This window comes from Prionailurus bengalensis, chromosome D3, assembly GCF_016509475.1.
Source record: "Prionailurus bengalensis isolate Pbe53 chromosome D3, Fcat_Pben_1.1_paternal_pri, whole genome shotgun sequence".
Classification (NCBI taxonomy): Eukaryota; Metazoa; Chordata; class Mammalia; order Carnivora; family Felidae; genus Prionailurus; species Prionailurus bengalensis.
This window is the reverse complement of record NC_057356.1, coordinates 24,378,304-24,398,831: the sequence shown is the minus strand read 5'-3', so window position 1 is coordinate 24,398,831 and position 20,528 is coordinate 24,378,304. Positions and strand designations below refer to the sequence as shown.

General features: G+C 45.1%; 1 protein-coding gene across 4 annotated transcripts in view; it reads right to left on the bottom strand.

Annotated features, from left to right (window-relative positions):
• The window catches only part of TTC28 (tetratricopeptide repeat domain 28), a 636,432-nt gene that overhangs the window by 99,968 nt on the left and 515,936 nt on the right, over positions 1-20,528 (bottom strand). For all 4 annotated transcript variants that reach the window (XM_043558040.1, XM_043558041.1, XM_043558042.1 and 1 more), the window contains 6 exons: positions 17,169-18,510; positions 15,365-15,888; positions 11,706-11,815; positions 9,372-9,501; positions 6,743-6,961; positions 4,604-4,769 (listed from right to left, as the gene is read on the bottom strand). In XM_043558040.1, the coding sequence (XP_043413975.1) occupies positions 4,604-4,769; positions 6,743-6,961; positions 9,372-9,501; positions 11,706-11,815; positions 15,365-15,888; positions 17,169-18,510 (2,491 nt within the window). The remainder of the gene's footprint in view (positions 1-4,603; positions 4,770-6,742; positions 6,962-9,371; positions 9,502-11,705; positions 11,816-15,364; positions 15,889-17,168; positions 18,511-20,528) is intronic.

The window sequence follows — 20,528 nt, the reverse complement described above, 5'->3', positions numbered from 1 at the left end:
TGGCACTCTTGTCAAAGATCACTTGACCTGTATGTCGGGGTTTCATTCTGGGCTATGTTATTCCATTAGCCTGTGTGTCTTTGTCTTTATGCCAGTACCTCACCGTTTTGATTACTGCAACTTTGTGATGTTCTGAAATCAGGAAGTTTGTGGCCTTTGGCTTTGTTTTGCTTCTTCAACATCGCTTCGGCTTTTTTTGGTCCTTTGAGATTCCAAATGAATTTAGGGTTTGTTTTTTTTTTTTCTATTTTTGCAAAAAAAAATGCCATCAGAATTTTGATAGGGATTACAATGAATCTGTAGATTGCTTTGGGTAGTATGGACATTTTAATAACATCAGTTCTTCCAACCCATGAATATGGCATGTCTTTCCATTCACTTGTGTCTTCTTTAATTTCTTTCAGCAATATTTTGCAGTTTTCAGTATGTAAGTCTTTCACCTCTTGAGTTAAATTTATTCCTAAGTATTTCATTCCTTTTGATGCTATCGTACATGGGATTGTTTTCTTAATTTCCTTCTAAAATTATGCATTGTTAGTATATAGAATGCAACTGATTTTTGAGTGTTGATTTTGTATCTTACAACTCTGCTGAATATGTTTATTAGTTCTTTTTCTTATAAGTTTATTTATTTATTTTTGAGAGAGAGAGAGCGAGCGCACATTTGCAAGCAGGGGAGGAGCAGAGAGAAGCAGGCTCCATGCTGTCAGTGCAGAGCCCGATGTGGAGCTTGATCCCATGAACAGTGAGATCATGACCTGGGCTGAAATCAAAATCTGCATGCTCAACTGAGTGACCCACCCAGGCACCCCTGTTTATTTGTTCTAATGGGTTTTTTTTGGTATAATCTTTAAGGTTTTCTACATATAATATCATGTCATCTTTGACCAGGCATCATTTTACTTCTTCCTTTGCAATTTGGAGGACTTTATTTCTTTTTCTTGCCTAATTACTGTGGTTTGTACTTCCAGTACTATGTTGAATAGAACTGGCAAGAGAGGGCACTCTCGCCTTGTTCCTGATCTTACAGGGAAAGCTTTTAGTTTTTACCACTGAGTATGATACTAGCTGCAAGCTTTTCATACGTAGACTCTATTATGTTGAGGTAATTTCCTTCTTTTTCTAGTTTGTTGAGTGTTCCCCACCATCCACCCCCCCCCATTATGGAAAGACGTTAAATTGTGTCAAATGTCTTTTCTGCAACTATTGAGATGGTCATGTGGTTTTTGTTCTTCATTCTGTTGATGTGGTATGTATTACAATGACTGAGTTAGGAGAGAAATGGAGAAACTCAAGAGTTGGGATTTGGATATTTTAGATGAGAGACACCCAGAAGATACCCATGCAGGGATGTTTAGTGAGCAGCTGCACTTACAGATTCAGTGGTTAAAGATGCCTGAGTTAGAGTGAAGGGGGAGAAGGCACAGGGTACATTCAGAGGACAGAGAAAAAGGTATCGTAGCTGGAACATGGTGTTCACCAAGAGACAAGATGGAAAATAAACCCAGAATGCCTTCCTAGAGCTAGATCATGGTGCCAGGCTTCAAAACTTGGATTTTATTCTCTGTAAACCTATTACAGAAAGGTTTCCTTTTTCCCCCTCTTTGAGTGATAGAACTGCTTATTCGTGGCTATTTATTCCTAATATAAAAAGTAATATATGCCCATTGTGACAAAACTGAAAATAAGGAAAAGTATAAAGAATAAAATACTAAGCATCTATAATTCTACCATCCACCTATAATTACCACTAACACTATAGTCTGTTTCCCTCCAAGGATTTTTTTCTTACTTCTCATACCCATAATTTACATATATTACAAAATTTAAGTTATATTATATATAATAAATCTATATCCTATTTTTTCATATAATATTTTGTCACAAACATATGGCTATGTCATTAAAAATTTTCTGTGAACATAATTTAATTACAGTGTAATATTATATTAATGTATGTAAAATAATTTGACCTTCAATTATTGTGGACATTCAGGTTTTTAAAATTTTCTATAATATATAGCCTATTACAAATATTCCTATGTACACTTCTTTACTCCATTTCCAAAATGAGAATTATGGGGTCACAGCATTAACATTTTAAAGATTTTTGAACTACTGGCAAATTATTTTTAGAAAGGCTAGAACACTTTATATCCCTACTGTATAGACTGCTCATTCACTGCATCTTTATTACTATTAAGCATTACTACTTTAAAAATATTTAACAATTCAATAGATGAAAAATAATTTGTCATTGAAATTTTCATACTGTTTTCATGAAACTGTGAGGCAGAAACCAGAGTCTCACAAAACTCCATTCTAGTAAATTCAAATCATGCTACTGAACTGTTCAATTTTGAGTTTGAGCTCACAAAATATGAACACATTTCTAGTAAGACTAGTCCAAAGCAGCAGAAAAGACCTTACTTCTGGCAGTCTAAACTGGGTATCGAAGCTACCAAGGACAGCCCAACAAAGTCATGCTAAGCATCAAGCCACCTGACCTAGAGATCCCCAAAGACTCATCCTAACTTGTCTGTACAGAGCAGAGGAAAAGATTAACATGGGGAATATAAACCAGTTACGGTCCCTCCACTCTCCCATTGATGAAGAATTGAACTATAACCCAAAAGCCATTTTTTTCAATTCAAAAGTCACCTGGAAGCAAAATTACTCAACCTCTAGTATCATATAAAAGAACAGCTTGGACACAAGTGTTTGGAGTTAAACGTGGTACCCAATGGGAGGTGGGAGTAGGCATTGGGAAGAATCCAAGGGTAGTCCCCTCCCTCCTTATGATGAATATTAATCTAGACTGGGATCAAGTAAAATCTGTATTTTCACACAGGCTCAGCCCCATCATGGTTGGTTTGGACTGAGCTGACCCAGGTGTGGCCACGATGGTGCCACATGGTACAAAGCAGGTATTCCAATAGTTGTGGAAGGGGGTGGGAGGTGGCAGGACTGCAGGTCTACTATGGGAACAGACTTCCAATGGAACTTCAAGTCCCTTAGCCACGATTCTCTTTTTGACAGTGAAACAAATGGGCGCTGCCAAAATCTGCTCTCCTTTCTCTCCCTCATTTTGTGTTTCCACCACTGGCCAACCATCCTCTTTAATACTTGCTTGGGATGTGCAATACCTTAGGTCAGGTTACGGTGGAATCAGACTGGCTGATGTGCCTTTCTGTCTGCTGAAGCAGCTTTGTACAGCCCTAGACTAACCTATTTTATGGTCATGTATCATTAAATTTCAGAGAACAGCCTTACTTCCAAGTTCTTGGGATTACCACACTGTCAAGCCCCTGTAATCACCACACTACTACCCAGGGTTAAGGAAAGGGATGCCCCAGGATGCACCACAGCCTTAGAAGAAATAAGACAACACTGTGTGCATGTGGCTGAAGCCTGTTCATACTTTATGCACACAGAAGCTGGAGATGACATTCTTACATGCTTCGGCTATTTTCTCAAAATATGATATTAATTTTGATAATTAAAAACAGAACAAGCAGTGGCCTGGGAGTCTGGGTGAGATCTCTGTTGTTGCGATCCTGGCTTTGACACTAACTTGGCTGTCAGCAGTCTTATTCCATGCTGGCTTCTGTTAAATAAAGGAGTTCAGCTAGAAGACCCTCCAGCACCTTCCACACTTGACATGACATTATCCAAGTGCATCTAAGAACTCGTCTCCAACTTCATAAATATCTCAAAGATCAATCCAGCTGCTGGCATTGACCAACACACACTCGGGAGTCTGGGATAAGCGTCTCTAAAGAATTATGGGGATATCTTAGGATTTCCATGATTTCGCAACTGAAATCACTCAAGAGACAAGCAGATGTCCTGGGGACCTGACACCAGCTAACACAGCAGATTCTCTGACATATGGACCTTCTCGACACTTGTTAAGCACAGGATAGACTGGGACGCCAGGAAATTCTGCTACCACCCAGCTCTACGGTACCCTCTTCTTCTTATTTTCCCCAGGAGCAGGGTGCTTGTAGAAGTGATTTTCCATATGTAAAATAGTCAATCATGATAAAATGTTTCCATAAGCATACAGCTTTTATAATCTCTGCAAAAAGCACTTCCCTTCTCTGTTCTCCATACTAGGAGTTCAACTTCCTTCACCTCATCACACCTCACAGCACACAGATTTGTGCATAGATCCTGTCACTAGTGTCAAATTACTTTCCCAGACAGGCGTTCAGCTACAACAAACAAACTCATTATTAATCGGTTTATAACCCCCAAATCATCTCAGTTTTAATTAGCCGGGATGTTAAATTCGAAGTCCTGTGTATGTTTAAACATTCTACAAACTCTCCTTAGAAAATGGGCATCTCCGATGAGGCCTTTCCCTGTCTGAAAGGAAATTACCAGAAAGAATAAAGACAGCCCACAAAGGGGTTTGCACTCCAGAGACACATATTTGTTTCTCCTGCAGCAACTGTGAATAGACTAAGCACAAAAGTGCAAATTCCAAAAGATTTCTTCCATTTAGCTGGAACAGGCTGTTTACAAAAGAAAGAAAGAAAAAAACCAACGACCCTAGGATTGTATCTGAAGAAGGGGCTAGGGACGCTGTACCACTTGCCTTGAGTAGTAAGACTCCACCCCCAGGGCTTCCCGCACACTGGCGATGTGCTGCTCCAGGGCCGAGCTCGTGGCTGTTGGAAGGGCCGCGCTACTGGCAGTCTGGAAGTCGCCGGAGTTTTCCGCTGTGTTATCACCCAGGTAGTGTTCGTGAAACTTCAGAATTCCTGAAACAAGACAGGCACAGCCAACATTATGCACGATTGGGGTCTCAGGAGGGAGAGGTGGAGGGTGGGGCACAGCTTTCTCTGGCAAGCATGCCATCCAAAGCAATCAAGAAAGAAATCCTTCACAAAGAAATGTGAAGAAGTCCTGAAATCCGAGGTCACGAGAGAGCTTTCCCAAATTTGGTCAGTACCCCCTTCTACAGCTTCCGCCATCAAATTTGGTGCTTGAAACCAGGGAATTCAACATAAGGCTTCTGCTTTTGAAGATATACTCAGAAGCTCATGGAATGGTGACTTCATACGTCTTTTGAAATAGCGGCTTCTCAGAAGCACCAAATAGGGAAGGTTTTCTTTCTCGAATAGTGCATGAACATGCCAAGGTATATTCTCCCCAGAAGCTGAAATCCTGAACACAAATACAACTAGCCAAGTGGAAACTGTGTTACTCAAAGACCTTTCATTTCACAAAAGCACGGCAAAATAAATGTGTAGTACAAAGGCCAGATAAAAAATGTTTCCAGCCATTTTTAAATAAGACTAACTGGTCAACCATCATTAATGGATTAAAGGAGCAAAAAATTATGGCTGCATGAAACTGAAGCAATCCATAGTGGTTTTCTGGCAATAAACACAGGACATATTCTCAAATGGTAATGAGGTGTGTCAGCCCCGGAAAATGCTGGTCCTCTCTGATTGGATTAGAGCCCCAGTGAAAGCTTCAGAGTCTCATTAAGAGCAAAGAGGAAGGGAAAGAGAAACAATAGGAGCCTCATTATACATGGCTCATTATTACAGAGATTTGGATATACCACCTGTCAAATCATGTCCCCAAAACATAACAATGACAGAGAGAAAGAGCTTGATGCCTCCATCACCAGCCGTGTCTTCCGAGGTATCGGTGTCCCTCTGAGGGGGCTGGGATACACAGGGATCCATTCCATTGTAGCTGACACTCACCAAGTCACCATGAACATCACAACTAAAACCTTCAGCATAGAAAGGTCAGAATGTTCTTTATGGAAAGCCCATAAAAAAACATGGGATTAAGGGGAAAAGATTATAAAAAATAAGGCTGAGGCACAGAATGTATGGGCAGGAGTGCTCAGAAGCCAAGAGGCATCTGAGAGTTGTCATTTAGCTAATCGTCTCTGTTTTTTTTTGTTTTTTTTTTTTTTTAAATCAAAGGGATAGAAACACAATCAAGAAAATCTTGTCAATTCTCTCTGGCAGTTGAACTTTTTGAAACTGGCTTACAGATAGTCAAGAAGCCCATTCTTCAAGGTTCCCAATTATAAGATCCACTTCCCCAGTCAATAAACTCTAATTGGATCTGGTGTCTCCAACGTGGTAAAGCCATCAGCATTTTATTATGCAAAAAATATGGCCCTAACAGCTAATTAGTGGTTCTGTATTTAGTGAAACTGTTTCAGCCTGAACATTTAATGCCGATTTAATCAAAGGGGGTTTTTACTTCTAAAATAGATTTACAACAGAACTGGTTAAAATGGGTTCTGCCAAACTCAGAAATTCCAAGCATAAGACTTCATTTATATACTGTGACAAGAGTTGCCATTCTCATTTTAGTCTGTTTACCATGACAAAGGGTCACAATTATTAAATCATATCTAGAAAGAACTCGTTAGGACTTACAGTCAGCGCTTTATTAGCTAATGAACAACAGCTGCCTAAAAATAGGGCTGCTGGTGAAATTACTCCTCCTGCTCTTCGTGTTCCTTGATAAATGCTTCCACATTCAGCAGCGAGGAGCAGCGATTTCTTGGGGGAATGGGAAAGCTGGGCTGTCTTATTAATTGACCACCCCGCCATGGAATATCCGCCGTGGCTGAGGTTTTGCTGAAAGCCGACGTCAGCTCCTTAGTCTGATCTATGGTAATGCACCTCTTCCACCTCTATTGCTAAGACTTTCGCAGTCTAGGGTCTTAATTGCCGGTTCCCACAGAAAGAGATCTTACCTGCCCCAGGAGCAAGCAGCCAGCTATACAGGTAGCCAGCGGCCAGGGAATAGTAAAGCACTAGGGCCCTCTGGCCATTAACCATCTCTAAGATCTGATCAATGGTGACTGGGGAGTACGGGTCGGAGTCCTGCTGTCCTGTCTGTCGTTCTACCAGAAGATCGGCAAATGCCCTCGTCCGTCCTCTTTCTGCCACAGCCAGGGCTTCATCATGATGGCCTAGGACACAAAAGTCATAAGGTGAGGAATCCCTGGAGAGTGTGTTTGTCCACCGAGGGCCATCGGCCACAGAGGCCCTGGGCAGAAACCTCACTGTCTCTGCATCCCTATGTGGGGCCCAGTCTCAGTTTCAAACCCAACCCCCTGCCTCAGATGCTAAGTACAGTGCCTATTCTAAAACCCCAGTTTCAGGGGCACCTGGGTGGCTCAGTCTGTTGAGCGTCTGACTTCGGCTCAGGTCATGATCTCCTGGTTCATGAGTTCAAGCCCTGCATTGGGCTCTCTACTGACACCCCAAGCCCATTTCATATCCCCTGTCCCCCTCTTTCTCTGCCTCTCCCCTGCTTATGCATGCTCTCTCTCTCTCAAAAATAAATAAACATTAAGAAGAAAAAAATAAAACCCCACAGTTTCAGATTCCACACCACCCTAAGCCACTTTCCCCCCATCCGCAGCCATACCCCAAGAGAGTCAACTTTGTTCAGAGGATGGTCCTCAGCCCCGCTCGTTTTCCAACCCACAGCCTGAGCTGCTCCCTGGCCTCCTGGCATCTGACCCCCTTCACTTTAGCTATTTGGACCTAATGCTTTGCACTCGGTTACCCCTCTCACTTTGCCACTCAACTTCGATTCTGATTTGGCCTTGGCAGACAAGCCCTCCAGGATGTACAAAGTCCTGACCATCTTTCTATCTCCCTTAGCTGTGGCCCCTCTATGCATCGCATTGTCCAGCCCCACTTGCACACCGGCCCCCCACTCCCAAGTTATACCTCTCTGCCTTTACACAAGCCAGGCCCTCTGCTCAGTGTGTCTTTTCCCTGTTCATTGACCTGGTCTCAAAAGGAGGGTCCTAACAGTCACCCTGCCTATTTCGAAGGGCTACTGTAAAGATTAACTGTGGTGCTGTGTGTGAGGATGCCTGGATAGCTTATTCAAAGTACCACATAGAGAAAGGTGATATTATTATGGTGAGAGCTGATCCTTCATTCCATTCCAGGCTCCCACACACTTGCTGCTTCTTCTCTGCTTTTGTAGTCCCCAGGGGGAAAGGGTTTAAACCTCTGAAGCCTTTAGTTCTTTGAAACTGCTTCTCTCTTTCAGAGCTTCTTCTTAGTCTTTCAATCCAATTTCTGAGCTCGCTTTCCCTAAGACACTAGTCTGTTATCTACTTTAGAAGTTAATGCACAAACATGAGGGCACAAAAAAATAGAAAGCAACATGCTTTCAAGCAAGGACGGTTTAGAGTGTTTAGAAGGAAAATAATGCAGAAGCTTTGCTTGCATCATAAACAGAGATATAGAAGATTTGCCGGAATGAGGGTCCAAAGCGAGAGCAGGCAGAGGCAGGAGACCAGATGCTGCCACTCCCAGACACGTCAAGGATGCCTAGCTTCCTGCAGTTCCAGCATCAGTAGAAAGGGGGGATTTATATGTGTGTATGCAAATGTGTTCTTTTACCCTATTAAGTTATTAACTGGAACAGCAGGGATGATTTCTGTGCACATTGGAAAATCGGCCCCAAAGTGTTAGGCAGACTTAACACTGTGATTATAATAGATAATAAATTGTAATCCCAGGCAATGAGCACATTTAATAGGTACGTTTTTCAAGGGGAAGTTCTGAGCATTCACAGACACGCAGCAGAGGCCAGGTTACTGACGAGGCCTCGACATCCAACTTCCAAGACCTTGTCAGTTCTGCCGAATACCTCCTCCACCCGAGTTCTGGGTTTGGGGAAACGGTCTGCAGAGCCGGACAGGCCTGAGAAGAGGCAGAGGGCAGGGGAGCGGGAAGAGGCGACTGTTCAGGCACCGGTGAGGGAGATACATGCTGCCCCAGTGTGATGCAGCGCCCAGGCCCGGGAGAATTACCCCTGAGCACGCCCCAGCCCGGAGGGCAGACCCAGACGGTAAAGACATTCACTTGACAGCAAAGTAAAAGCTGTGTGGCAGAGGAGACAGGGAAGAGGCCAGGCATCTCCTCAGGTACTCCCCCCAGGTATTAACGGTGAGAGGGAACCTGAGGGGGTAACGCCTGGCTCAAGCATCTCTATCCTCAGGACACTTTCTTCAGCTCCTGGGTCTGTCCGCCAAAACGCTTTGTTCTCAAAGCACCCGAGTTTCTTTTACCCTCGCTCTAGTCACACCATACGGACTCACTGACTTCTGCCTTTCAACGGGCTAACTGCTTCTTCAGGTCAGGAACCAGGCCCTGAGGGCTGGCACACAGCCCACACATAGTAGGCGCCCCACAGATATTTGTTGAATGAAACGAACAAAGGTTCAATGACTGGGTTGCAGTTGTGGCTTCACTGTCTGTTGTAACAACAGATTGTATTTGGTCACAGCCATCGCCGAACGACTCAGACACAAAGGTGCACATGCACGAAGCGGGAACCCCAGCCGCTCTCACCGAGGCTAACGAGCACCCGCTGCAAGGCCTGGTAGGAGGAAGTCTGCAGGTCAAAGAGGGACAGTTTGTAGTCCGTGCTTAGCTGCGCCTCATGTCGGATTGTTTCAAACAAGGCCGATGCCCTGTAGAGCTGCAAGCAGGACACAGAGAACGTTATTCACTCCCTGGAAACCACTGTCCAGCTGTCCACTGACCAGAGACAACTTCTGCACACGACTTGGTGCACAACGTAAAAACGATTTTTTAGAAGGTTTCAAAGGATGAATCTTTATTTCCAGTTAGGTCCTCGTGAACCTGAAAAGGCATCAATCAGATCACACCACATAAATTATAGTTTATGTGCTCAATTAGAATAGGGGATCTAAAAAACAAAGGTTATGGACTTACAGTGTGAAAGTTGTGGGGGAGGAAAAAACCCAGCTATGAATCTAGTCAAGTGCTGATTTGGATTAAAACAAACAAAAAGCCTCTCCCCTTGTCATCAAGCGGCCGTAATTTACCACCAAGGCCTCAGGGAGCCCAAGGACTGGAATGAGAACAAGTGGGGAGCAGGCAGGCCGGAAATGGCCGAGGCTGGGGGAAATGAGCTAAGGCAGCCACACTTTCAGGAGGAGGGCAGCTTTTTGCTGGCAGTTCAGCCGAATCAAACACCACCCTCCACAACAGTGACCAGGGTCAGGTCTTCCCTGGCTTCCTCCGGAGCCACACCCGATCACAGGGACACCCGCAGGACCAGATGCTTGACGCTCCTAAAAAGACACCATCCTGCTGGGACGCCTGGGTGGTTCAGTCGGTTAAGCAGCTGGCTCTTGATTTCCGCTCAGGTCACAATCTCATGGTTCATGAAATCAAGCCCCACATCAGGCTCTGTACTGTCGGCATGGAGCCTGCCTGGGATTCTGTGTCTCCCTCTTTCTCTCTGCCCCTCTGCATGCACGTGCTCGTTCACTCTCTCTCTCTCAATAAATAAAAAACTTAAAAAAAAAAAGACACTGTCCTGCTGCTTTAAGTGGTTTCTCCACCAATGAGACTACAAGACTTTTCTCTCTTTTTAATGTTTATTTCTTTGAGAGAGAGAGAGAGAGAGAGAGAGAGAGAGAGCAAGCAGGGGAGGAGCAGAGAGAGAGGGAGACACAGAATCCGAAGCAGGCTCCAGGCTCTGAGATGTCAGCACAGAGCCTGATGCAGGACTGGAACTCATTAACTGCGAGATCATGACCCGAGCCAAAGTCAGACACTCAACTGACTGAGCCACCCAGGTGCCCCAAGACTTTTCTCTAATATTTATATGCTGGAAACAGCATAGAATTTTAAGTTCGTGCAAATTTAAAAAATGGAAAGAATTTGGCTCAGGTCATGATCTCGCGGCTAGAGTTCGAGCCCTACGTCAGGCTCTGTGCTGGGAGCTCAGAGCCTTGAGCCTGCTTTGGATTCTGTGTCTCCCCCACTCTCTTTGCCCCTCCCCCACTTCTAAAAAATAAACATTGAAAAAAAATTTTTTAATGGAAAGAATTCCAAAACTAAGAGACTTAGACTTAGTATCCCCAACTCTACCACTAATTAATTGTGTGACTTTGGGCAAGATCTGGAGCCTCAGATTCTTTTCTATAAACGGGATGGTCGTCATTTTACCTCACAGGGTTATGTGAAGAATAAATTCAGTGAGTGACTGTACTTGAAAAATTGAAAATCGTTATAGCAGTATAAGTTTTAATTTCTAAAACAAGGAAATAATTAATTCTTTAAACTGCCTTTAATAGTTTAAAAAGTAAAGGGGTGCCTGGGTGGCTCAGTCGGTTGAGCGTCCGACTTCGGCTCAGGTCATGATCTCACGGTCTGTGAGTTCAAGCCCCACATCGGGCTCTGTGCTGATAGCTCGGAGCCTGGAGCCTGCTTCGGATTCTGTGTCTCCCTCTCTCTCTGCCCCTCCCCCGCTCATGCTCTGTCTCTCTCTGTCATAAATAAATAAACATAAAAAAATTAAAAAAATAGTTTAAAAAGTAAAGTAAAATACCATAACATTCTAGGATGCCAAGGCACAAATTCCTGAATTACTTCTGTCATAAAATGCATGTAATTTCATATTACGGTTTAATGAGGAACAGTAGCACACAATACAGGAATTCCAAAGAAATCATTGAGAAATCTATCATACAAGTGAGTAAGAATCTTCACTGTGGTTCAACACTTCTGGGCCAGAGATCCTATACATTGACCCAAGGGTAGAGGTTATAGCACCTTCCAGCAAATGTCATCACTACCAGGACAGTAATCCCAAGGTCTTCCGTGCTTCTGGAAATAAAATCCACCTGGGACAGGTGTTCCTCCGCTCACCTGGTGTTGGGCTTCCTCCAGATTCCCACTAGCCCAAAGGGACAGACCAAGACCGTGGCGAATTTTGGCTTCATCTTCTCTTCGGCCCAGTTGCTCGGCTAACCTTAAACCTGAAATCAGAGAAATTTTAAGGACACATAAAAGACAATTCCACCCTGCCCAGGAGTCCTGGCAGGGCATTCTGCCTCAGGTGGATATAAAGAATGCTAACAACACAGCTAAATAAATTGCAGGACAAAAGTACAATCAGCCAAGGCAGAGTAAGCATTCTCTTCAGATTCTGTGTTGGTAGCGACCTTTCCAGGACACTCCAAGATGCCCCGGCAAGAGCTCAGGTGATGGGTCTCAGCAGGAAACAGGTTTGCAGGGCAGGCAGAAACAGTGAAATGAATGAACCTAACCTGGCCCCCTCCCAGATGTGAAATCCCCAGCTTTGCAAATGAAAACTCCTGGCCTATAAATTTATCTAACTTAATTCTTTGGCAGGCAAAGGCTTTTTCCTGACAGTTCCATAGTCAAGTGCAGAAGCCAAGCTAATACTTCTTCCTATCTCACGTACATAGCATCCAGTCAGTGTTTATGGGAGACACATCTGATGTTCTCCCCAAAGCAGAATGCTCACACAGTCTGACCCTGCCTTCTGTTACTGATGCCGCTGATGCATTTCATGTCCAATCTGTTTTTCCTTTAAGGCTGAGACTTTGATGTGCCCCAGCAGGGTTGTAGAACAAGTGCTATTATGAGTTGAAAGCCTTAAATGAGACTGTCCTCATTCTAATGGCCTTCAGAGGGACACCTGCAGTTTGGGTCACTTACCTACAGCAAGCTTCTGGCTTCCAGGACACCAGCCACCTCCAGGGCTTTGTGGGAGCCAAATCTGAGGGCAACCATTTATTGTACTGGCCACTAAGTGGTTCTCAGGATGGCTTTGTCCTCATGATTTGGCCCTCTGTACGCAGGAGTTCCCTTGTGCAGAAGACACCATGAAGGCTCCCACACTACAGCTATACACACAAAGGAAGGACTTCCTTTTTTGAATCTAATTTAGAGTGCATGGGAGCCTGCCTCTGAGCATGCTGGGCCCATGCAATTTCTGACTTTTGAAAAGGAACGGAGTCAGTTGAGATGATAATAGAAGTGATATTCAGGTTCCTGCTCATAAAATGTATGCATTTCAAAATGCACATAACTCAGAAAACTTAGAAGCACCACATTACGTTTAAATCATGTCACTGGGTAACAAAAATAATACTTAGAAATTATTCACATTTTAAAATACTTCCTAGAATAGGAACACAGATGGAAGAAGATGGTTCTTGGTGACAACCAGGGGAACACTGGTTGTTTTAATCTTCAACATGCTGACCATATTCATTCTTCAATATGACTATCCCTGCTAGATCTGGGTCTATGAGTCATAAGTAAAATTCATTGAGGTAGCTAGCCTCCCTAGAAAGTTCTCTGTGAGCAAGGACTTTTTTCCCCACTGGATCTCCTCATGTCAGACACACTCCAGCCCAAAGTCAGGTTCAACAATGAAGAACTAAAAGCCACTACTAGGCAGACATAGTACCTGTCCTGCCTGTTCCTACCTGCCTCTGCCTCTTAGGAATCTAACCCACCCGTCCAGCATCCCTGAAGTCTGGTTTGCTAGGAACTAGCTGCATGTAACTCTGCACAGGTCACTGAATCGCTCTAGGCTTCTTTCTTCATTTGCAAAAAGAGAGAAAGCTGGACAAGACCAGTGGCTTTAACCGGGGATGTCTATACAAATCACCTGGAGCACTTATACAGAAATCTCAGAGCAGGCCCCACCTGGGAGGTTCTGGTGCACTGGGCAAGGTGACGCTGACTCACAGCCCTCTCCGAAAGCCAGAGAGGGAGACAGTGCCAAGGTGGTCTCTGACTGAACCATTCCCCCAGTGCAAGATGCTGCAGACGTGACTCAGAGCTCTCAGAAAGGGCCTCCCAGGTGTCCGCACCTGTAACAGCTCATGAGAAGAGGCATCTAACTTGGCTCAGGGGACACACCAGGCTCTCTGGTGGAGCACATCCCTGGAACAGACACCAGGGAGATGCCACAATAAGAATTTAGATCTCTGCAAGACTTAAAATTACAAGAAACAATAAAAATGAAATTGAGAGTTTTCCATAAATATAGAATTATGTTACAAGGTCTTGGGCAAAAGCAGCTGCTTTATGGAAACAATATTTCAGGAAGTACAAAAGAACACAGCTGAGAGGTTGTCATATGCTGGGTCTGAATTTAATAGTTTTCCCAAATTCAACTGCAAATCGCCCCCAGTCTGTTGGAATTTTACCACAGTCAAGTTTCGGGAAACCAAAAGCCAACTCTCATATTTAATGCATTGAGGCAGAGCTGCCATTGAGTGGGAGCCAGAGAAGGTCTGGGAAGTGGCTCCCAGCCTCTCGGTAACCTCTCAGCCTGCAGGCCAGAGCAATCCCTGGTCTGCGCAGAGGATGACAGCAAACCGTCAGCTCCTGGCCCATTCTCCGCTTTGCTTCCTGCTTCCCTCGCTCCTGGCTTCCCAGCTGAGCTGGGGCTCAGGAGTAAGGGGGAATATTTGACTGCTCCAGCCTCCCCAAGGAGGCTTGGGAGGTTAGAAACAACTCCGGACAGGGTCTTGTGTAGTTCCTGGGCTTAGAAACCTTGGGCTGGGCCCCATTACACCCCAGACTGACTGTATGGTCAGGACCAAGGCACTGGACTCTCTGAGCCTCAGGTCATTTGGCTGTGAATGCGAATAAAGACACACCTCCCAAGGTTACTGTGAGAATTAAATCCGATTAAAGAGACTATATATGCGAAGAGCCCTAGAAACTATAAATGAGAGTTTTTACTTCAAGTCGGCAACTATTTCCTTTGACTAGTGAGCCAACAACATCGTATCTGCCATTTTTCCCGCCCAGGATGGAAAGATGTTATGTGCCCATGTGAGGGGAAGTGCTTTCCTGAGTAGTAGCTGCGTGGAACCTGACAGCAGCAGAGGGGGGGGTGGGGGTTGGGAGTGGTGGAGGGGGAAGGGAAGGAGGAGGAAGAGAAGGCCGTGGCAGGGGCAATCACTTTCTGTCACTTGTGCCAGGCACAAGGCTGCCACAGCACCAGCTCAAGCACTGTGGACAATATACACTGGGAAGGAAGCCTGGCCAACTGCTGGAGTGACCCTCAGACTGGACACAGTCTGCCACATCAAAATTGACTTCTATACAGTTTTGTTACAGTTTACGTATTTTCTAGAAGGACAACAGGGCTTGCAACAGATGGGTCTTTTCCTAGGATTCAGGCCCTTAAATTTCACATGACTAAATCTTACACGATTCCTCTTGTATGGGAAAGTGTTGTTTGCTCTCAAGGGCAAGGGCTCTGAAGAGCAGAGAGGGCATTAGCTCCTTGGGCAGCTGGCTACCAGTGTTACACAACCCAGGTAACATGTTCTGGGCAACGGAATGCCTTTGTGCTGTTAAGGAACACCCGGGGGGGGGGGGCACCGTGGTTTGGGGTTGAACTAATGATATGGCCTCTGAGCTCCTCATTCCAAGCAGAGGCAGTCACTCAAACTGTGTACCCTTCCTTCCGAGTAGACTCTGAACTCGATCTCAGAGTACACCGAAAGGCCACCGCAGACCTTTTCACTCACCTTCCTGTAAGTACATTACTGCCTGGGAATAGTTCTGCAAGGCATGATGGGTCCTTCCAAGGCTGCTATATGACACCGTCTTGGCCACCAGGTCGTTCATCTGTGCTGCGATGCTCAAGTGCTGTTCTTGATAGACCACAGCCCTCTCGAAGGTGCCCAGGGATTCGTATGTCAGGCCCAGGTTCCCATAGGCTCGCCCCTGGCACGTGGGGTTATTGGTTTCCTCTGCTATCTGCAGGTCAAGCTGGTGGTACTGCAGGGCTGTATCATACTCCCCCATCTGCTGGTAAACGCCACCGAGGCCACAGGCCGCGTCACTTTCCAGCGCTCGATCTTTCATCTCTCTAGCAATGTTCAGTTGGCGTTCCAGGCAGGAAATGGCTTGTTCGTAATTCCCTAATTGGCTGTGCAGACTTCCTAGCTCTCCATAGGCCTGGGCTTTATTAAAGGCCTCCCCGAGCTCATGGGCGACCACGAGCCTCTTTTCAAAGCACACGAGGGCCTGCTGCAAGCTCCCCATTGCCCTGTGGGGATGTAGACAGAAAAGCAATGATATTATTTTGTGCAGGTGCAGACATGCTAAAGCCCCTGAGAAAATGAAAAGCATTTGTCACTGTCACTTACTATAGAAGCTCTTAACTCCTCTTCTAGCTAGAATCTATCATGTGCCCTTAGAGTGAGATACAGGGGAATTTCATAATCTGGAAAGCAATTCAAAAGTCATCTCTTAGTGACCTTCCCAAGAGCTTGAGATTCAATGGGATATACACCCCAGAGGAAACATAAAATATATTAATAGGCACAATGATAGCAAGTGAACTGTTTGGTTCTTTGGGCCTCCCAATTTCCACTACCGCTTAGACTATGTTTTTGAAATCACTTTACAATGGCTATAAATCTTTCACCCTGAGCTCCTCAGAGCACTCTGTGGGTGATGATTTAGTTTGACCCTTGCCCTTCCTCCACTCCAGGAGCCCTAATCCCCTGCTGATCTGGAAGGGCCGTAAATTCTGCAGACACAGACACCTTCTTGGGTTCCCCACATTCAGAAGGAAAGCATCACCTTGGCCAACAGTGTGTCTTTTTTGTGCTGCTAAGAGATGACATGATAAGGCTGGGAAGAGCATGGATGTTGGCGGCAGACCAAGCCAGTTGTGTGGGGCACATGAATTCCTTTCCCCGAGCCTCCGTTTCTGGATGATAGTAAATCCCACATCCCAAAGCAGATCATAGTAAGTGTAGAGTAATACAGGACTGCCATAAATATTAAGCAAGATATCACTGCAAGGTGCCTGGCATGATGATGATAGCATATGTTTACTCACTCCTGCCATCCTCAGATGACTTTCCCTAAAAGCAATAAAGTGGGAGTCCTAGTAATTGGTGGGGATAGATGTTATGTTAATAAACACAAATTCGTATAATGTGAGAGGCCTTCGGTAAACGTCAGTTGAATGGATGCATTCACCTTTCCTGTTCCCATTATCCCTTTTATCCTGCTCACTATGAATGCAGTCAAAAAAGCACTGCATTTTGGGTCAGACAGCCCTGGGTTCGACTCTGGGTTGTCCTTTCTAAGCTGTGCAATCTTGGACGTTGACCCAACCTCTCTGGGCCTTAGTTTCTTCCTCCATAAGGGTAATAACATCCCTGCTACATTCACAAAATTATCGGAGGAGCCAAATAAGACACGTATGAAAATGCTTTGTAGTTGACAAGCTGTCATGCAGACTTAAGTTGCCATTACTGCCACAGATGCTCTTTGTGCGTGTCATCGACCACATTCGTCCCCTGTCATTTTTACCTGTGTCCATTTCCTAGCCCCCGGTAAGCCTTGGCTTGGTCTTGCATGCGATTAAGACTCTGGGCAACAGACAGATACTGCTCGTAGTACTTGATAGCTTCCTCATAGTCACCCAGGGCCTCGTAGCAATCTCCCAGGTTGCCGTAGGCCCGGCCCCTGTCGAGCACAGACTCATTTCCACTTAGCTGCTGCAGCATGGCCAGCTGCTGCTCGAAGTAGCCGATGGCTTCTTCCATCACATTCATGTTCATCTTTGTGATGCCCATGTTGCCATAGACCTGGGCTTCCAGACTGGGGTCCTTCAGCTTCTGCCCTAGATCCAGCTGCTCTTCGTAACACTTGAACGCCATTGTGTATTTCCCCAGGGCCATGTAGACAGCAGCCAGGTGCCCGTGAGCTCTGCACTCCCCCGGCAAATCACTCAGCTCCTGATAGACCTCTAGTTCCTGCGTGTGATAACCCAAGGCCTTGTCGTATTTCTGGATCATGCGGTACGCCGTGCCCAGTGCTGCATACGCACTGGCTTCCAGTCTTCTGTCCTTTACATGGTGAGCTAAGCCCAGCTGCTGCTCATAGAATTTTATTGCACCGTTTATATCTTTTTTACAGATGAATATATCACCCAGGTTCCCTAGGGCTCGAAATTTAGCCTGGGAATTATTCAGGGACTGGGCGAGGGACAGTAGGTACTTTTGACACTCTTCAGCTTTGCTGAAGTTCAGCAGAGCCTTGAAGGCTAGGCCCAAGTTGCAGTAAGCTTTCGCCTGGCTCAATTTGTCGTGAAGGTCTTTGGCCAGCGCCAGATCCTGCTCATAGTACTTTACCGCCTCCTGGTAATTTCCAAGGCAGTAATGGGCATAGCCGAGATTGTGGCAGACCTTCCCTTCTCCTTCCATGTCTTGAAGGTCAGGAGTGAGACGCAGGTACTGTTCATAATAGGGGGCGGCCTGGACATACTCCCCCCGAGAGCAGTGGAAGTTGCCCAGGTTGCTGAGGGCCCGGGCCTCGCTCTGGATGTCACGAAGCTCCCGAGCAATGTTCAGGTGGTTCTGATAATGTTGCAGGGCCCGGTCATGGGCACCCAGGGCCTGGTAAGCCACAGCCAGGTTCCCGTGTGTGGATGCCTGGGAGGCACGGTCATTCACTTCCATGGAGATCTGCAGCTCCTGCCGGTGGTACTTGACAGCCTGGTCGTACATGCCCAGAGCACTGTAGGCATTACCCATGTTCCCATAGGCACGGCCCTGGGCAGCGTAGTCACTCAGCTCCTGGGCGATGCACAGGTGGGTCTTGTGGAGTTTCAGTGCAGTATCATAATCGCCTTTCATCTGGTGTATGATTCCTGAGAAAGAGAATAAAGGAATAGAAAGAGGTTAGAATAACTGATGAGCAATTTGGGGACAAAAATGTCATACGCAACTCAATTTATACTCAAATACAATCCAGATGAATTAGAGAATTTAAAGTAACAGAAGGTAGCATTAAATATTTATCAGCTCTCCAGAGGGGAGATAGCTTTCTAAGCTTTGAAGCAACAGGAAAACAAAACCAAAAACAAAACAAAAAAAAAAAAAAAACAAAAAGGACACATTTGATTACAAAATTAAGAAGTTCTGTACTGAAATAAATATCTAAAATTTAAAGGCAAACACAATGCTGGAATATATGTGAAACGTACATGACAAAACCCAATAGCTATTGTGTATAAAGATTTCACTTGGTTTGATTAAAAAAAAAAATCAAAACCCCAATTTACTGAAACAGGCAAAGAACAGTAAGTGTGAGCAGACAACTCACATCCAAGAAATACAAAGAGTAACCACAGGGGAAAATGCTAATTTCTTTTAATAATCAAAGAAATGCAAAAATAAAGCCATCCTGCAATACCATTTTCCTTCAACTTAATTAGCAAACAAAAAACTTAGGAACCACCCTATACTGAGGAAGTTGCCCCGAAATTGGTAAACACATCACTGGCTGGACATCAAGGAGAAGAGACCGTACAGGAGCGCGATGACAAGAGCCACAAACATGGTCCTGCTCAGACCCCGCAATCCTACTCCGGGGAATATGTTCACAGGAAATCACTTGACAAATGCAAAAGCTATTCACATAACAATCTTCACTACAGCATTTATAGATTAGTGGGAAATCAGAAACATCTGAAACAGCCAACACTGGGGGGCTGTGGAAGTACATTTTGGTATATCAACTCGACAGAGGATTATGCAGTCATTAAAGATAATTATGAAGTCTATGTAGAAAAATGGGGGGAAAAGGTTCTTCCGCTAATAAGTGGAAAAAGCAGAAAACAATGCCGCACACTCCCTGTGACAACATCTAGGAAAATAAATGTGTGCACATGGACAGGACCTTGAGGGGATTATGCAAAAATGGAAACTGTCGCCTTGTGAGGTGATGGCATTTGAATGACTTTTTTGTTCCAAAATTTCTTGTAATTCTGTCTATAGCTTTTACAGTCGATAATAACAGCACTTTAAACCACCCTCATAAACTATGCTATAGCTGCTAAGCTATTGTTTCTACAAGCAGTTCAAAATGGGATAGATCATCAATATAAAAAATATAAAGTAGTTCCAAAGGAGGGATATCATCAAAGTAACTTGGCAGGCACCTTTAAGCAGAGCCTGGTTCATCCCAGCGGGGCCTGGGGTGAGGTGGGGTGGGGCGGGGGGGACACTGGAAAAGATGGAGAGAATCTAGTACACAAACAGGTTTCTCCTTGCCCTTGGCTTTGAACAACACTCTTCCACGACTTAGTGTGTGACTTTTTCAGTGATGACCTAAACCTGCAGAAGTACCAAAACACAAAAACACCAAGCTGGGTTCTTGTTAAACGTCTGAACTGAAAATAGACACGCTGAGAAAGAAAGTTGTCAAAATGCAGCCCCCACAATTTGCTTATCTCTGTGACACATTTCATTCACTCGCTCATGCGCTGGGCCGGGATTTACCGCGTGCTAAGCCTTATGGTAGGCAGACGGGGCAGACAGTGAAACCAGACACAAGGCTGCCCTCAGAGAGCACACAGGGTGTATAAGGGGACAGTCAGGAAACAAATAATGTCAGCACACATCAGAAACGCTGAGGCGAGGTGGGGAGAGAGGAGCGCATGAGGGCTGCCCTTCTGGCCAACGTCCTCTCCTGCCTGGGGTAGAGGTCTGCCCCTCCATAGGAGTTGCCCAGCCAGCTCTTTGATGTTAACTAGACTCAGGATACTGGATAAATCATTTAGCGTCTCTGAGCTTTTCATAGTTCATCTATAAAGTGAGGAAAATAATAATCTCGATGCCAATCTGAGAGGCCAGTGGTAAGGATCAGATGAAATAATGTATGTGC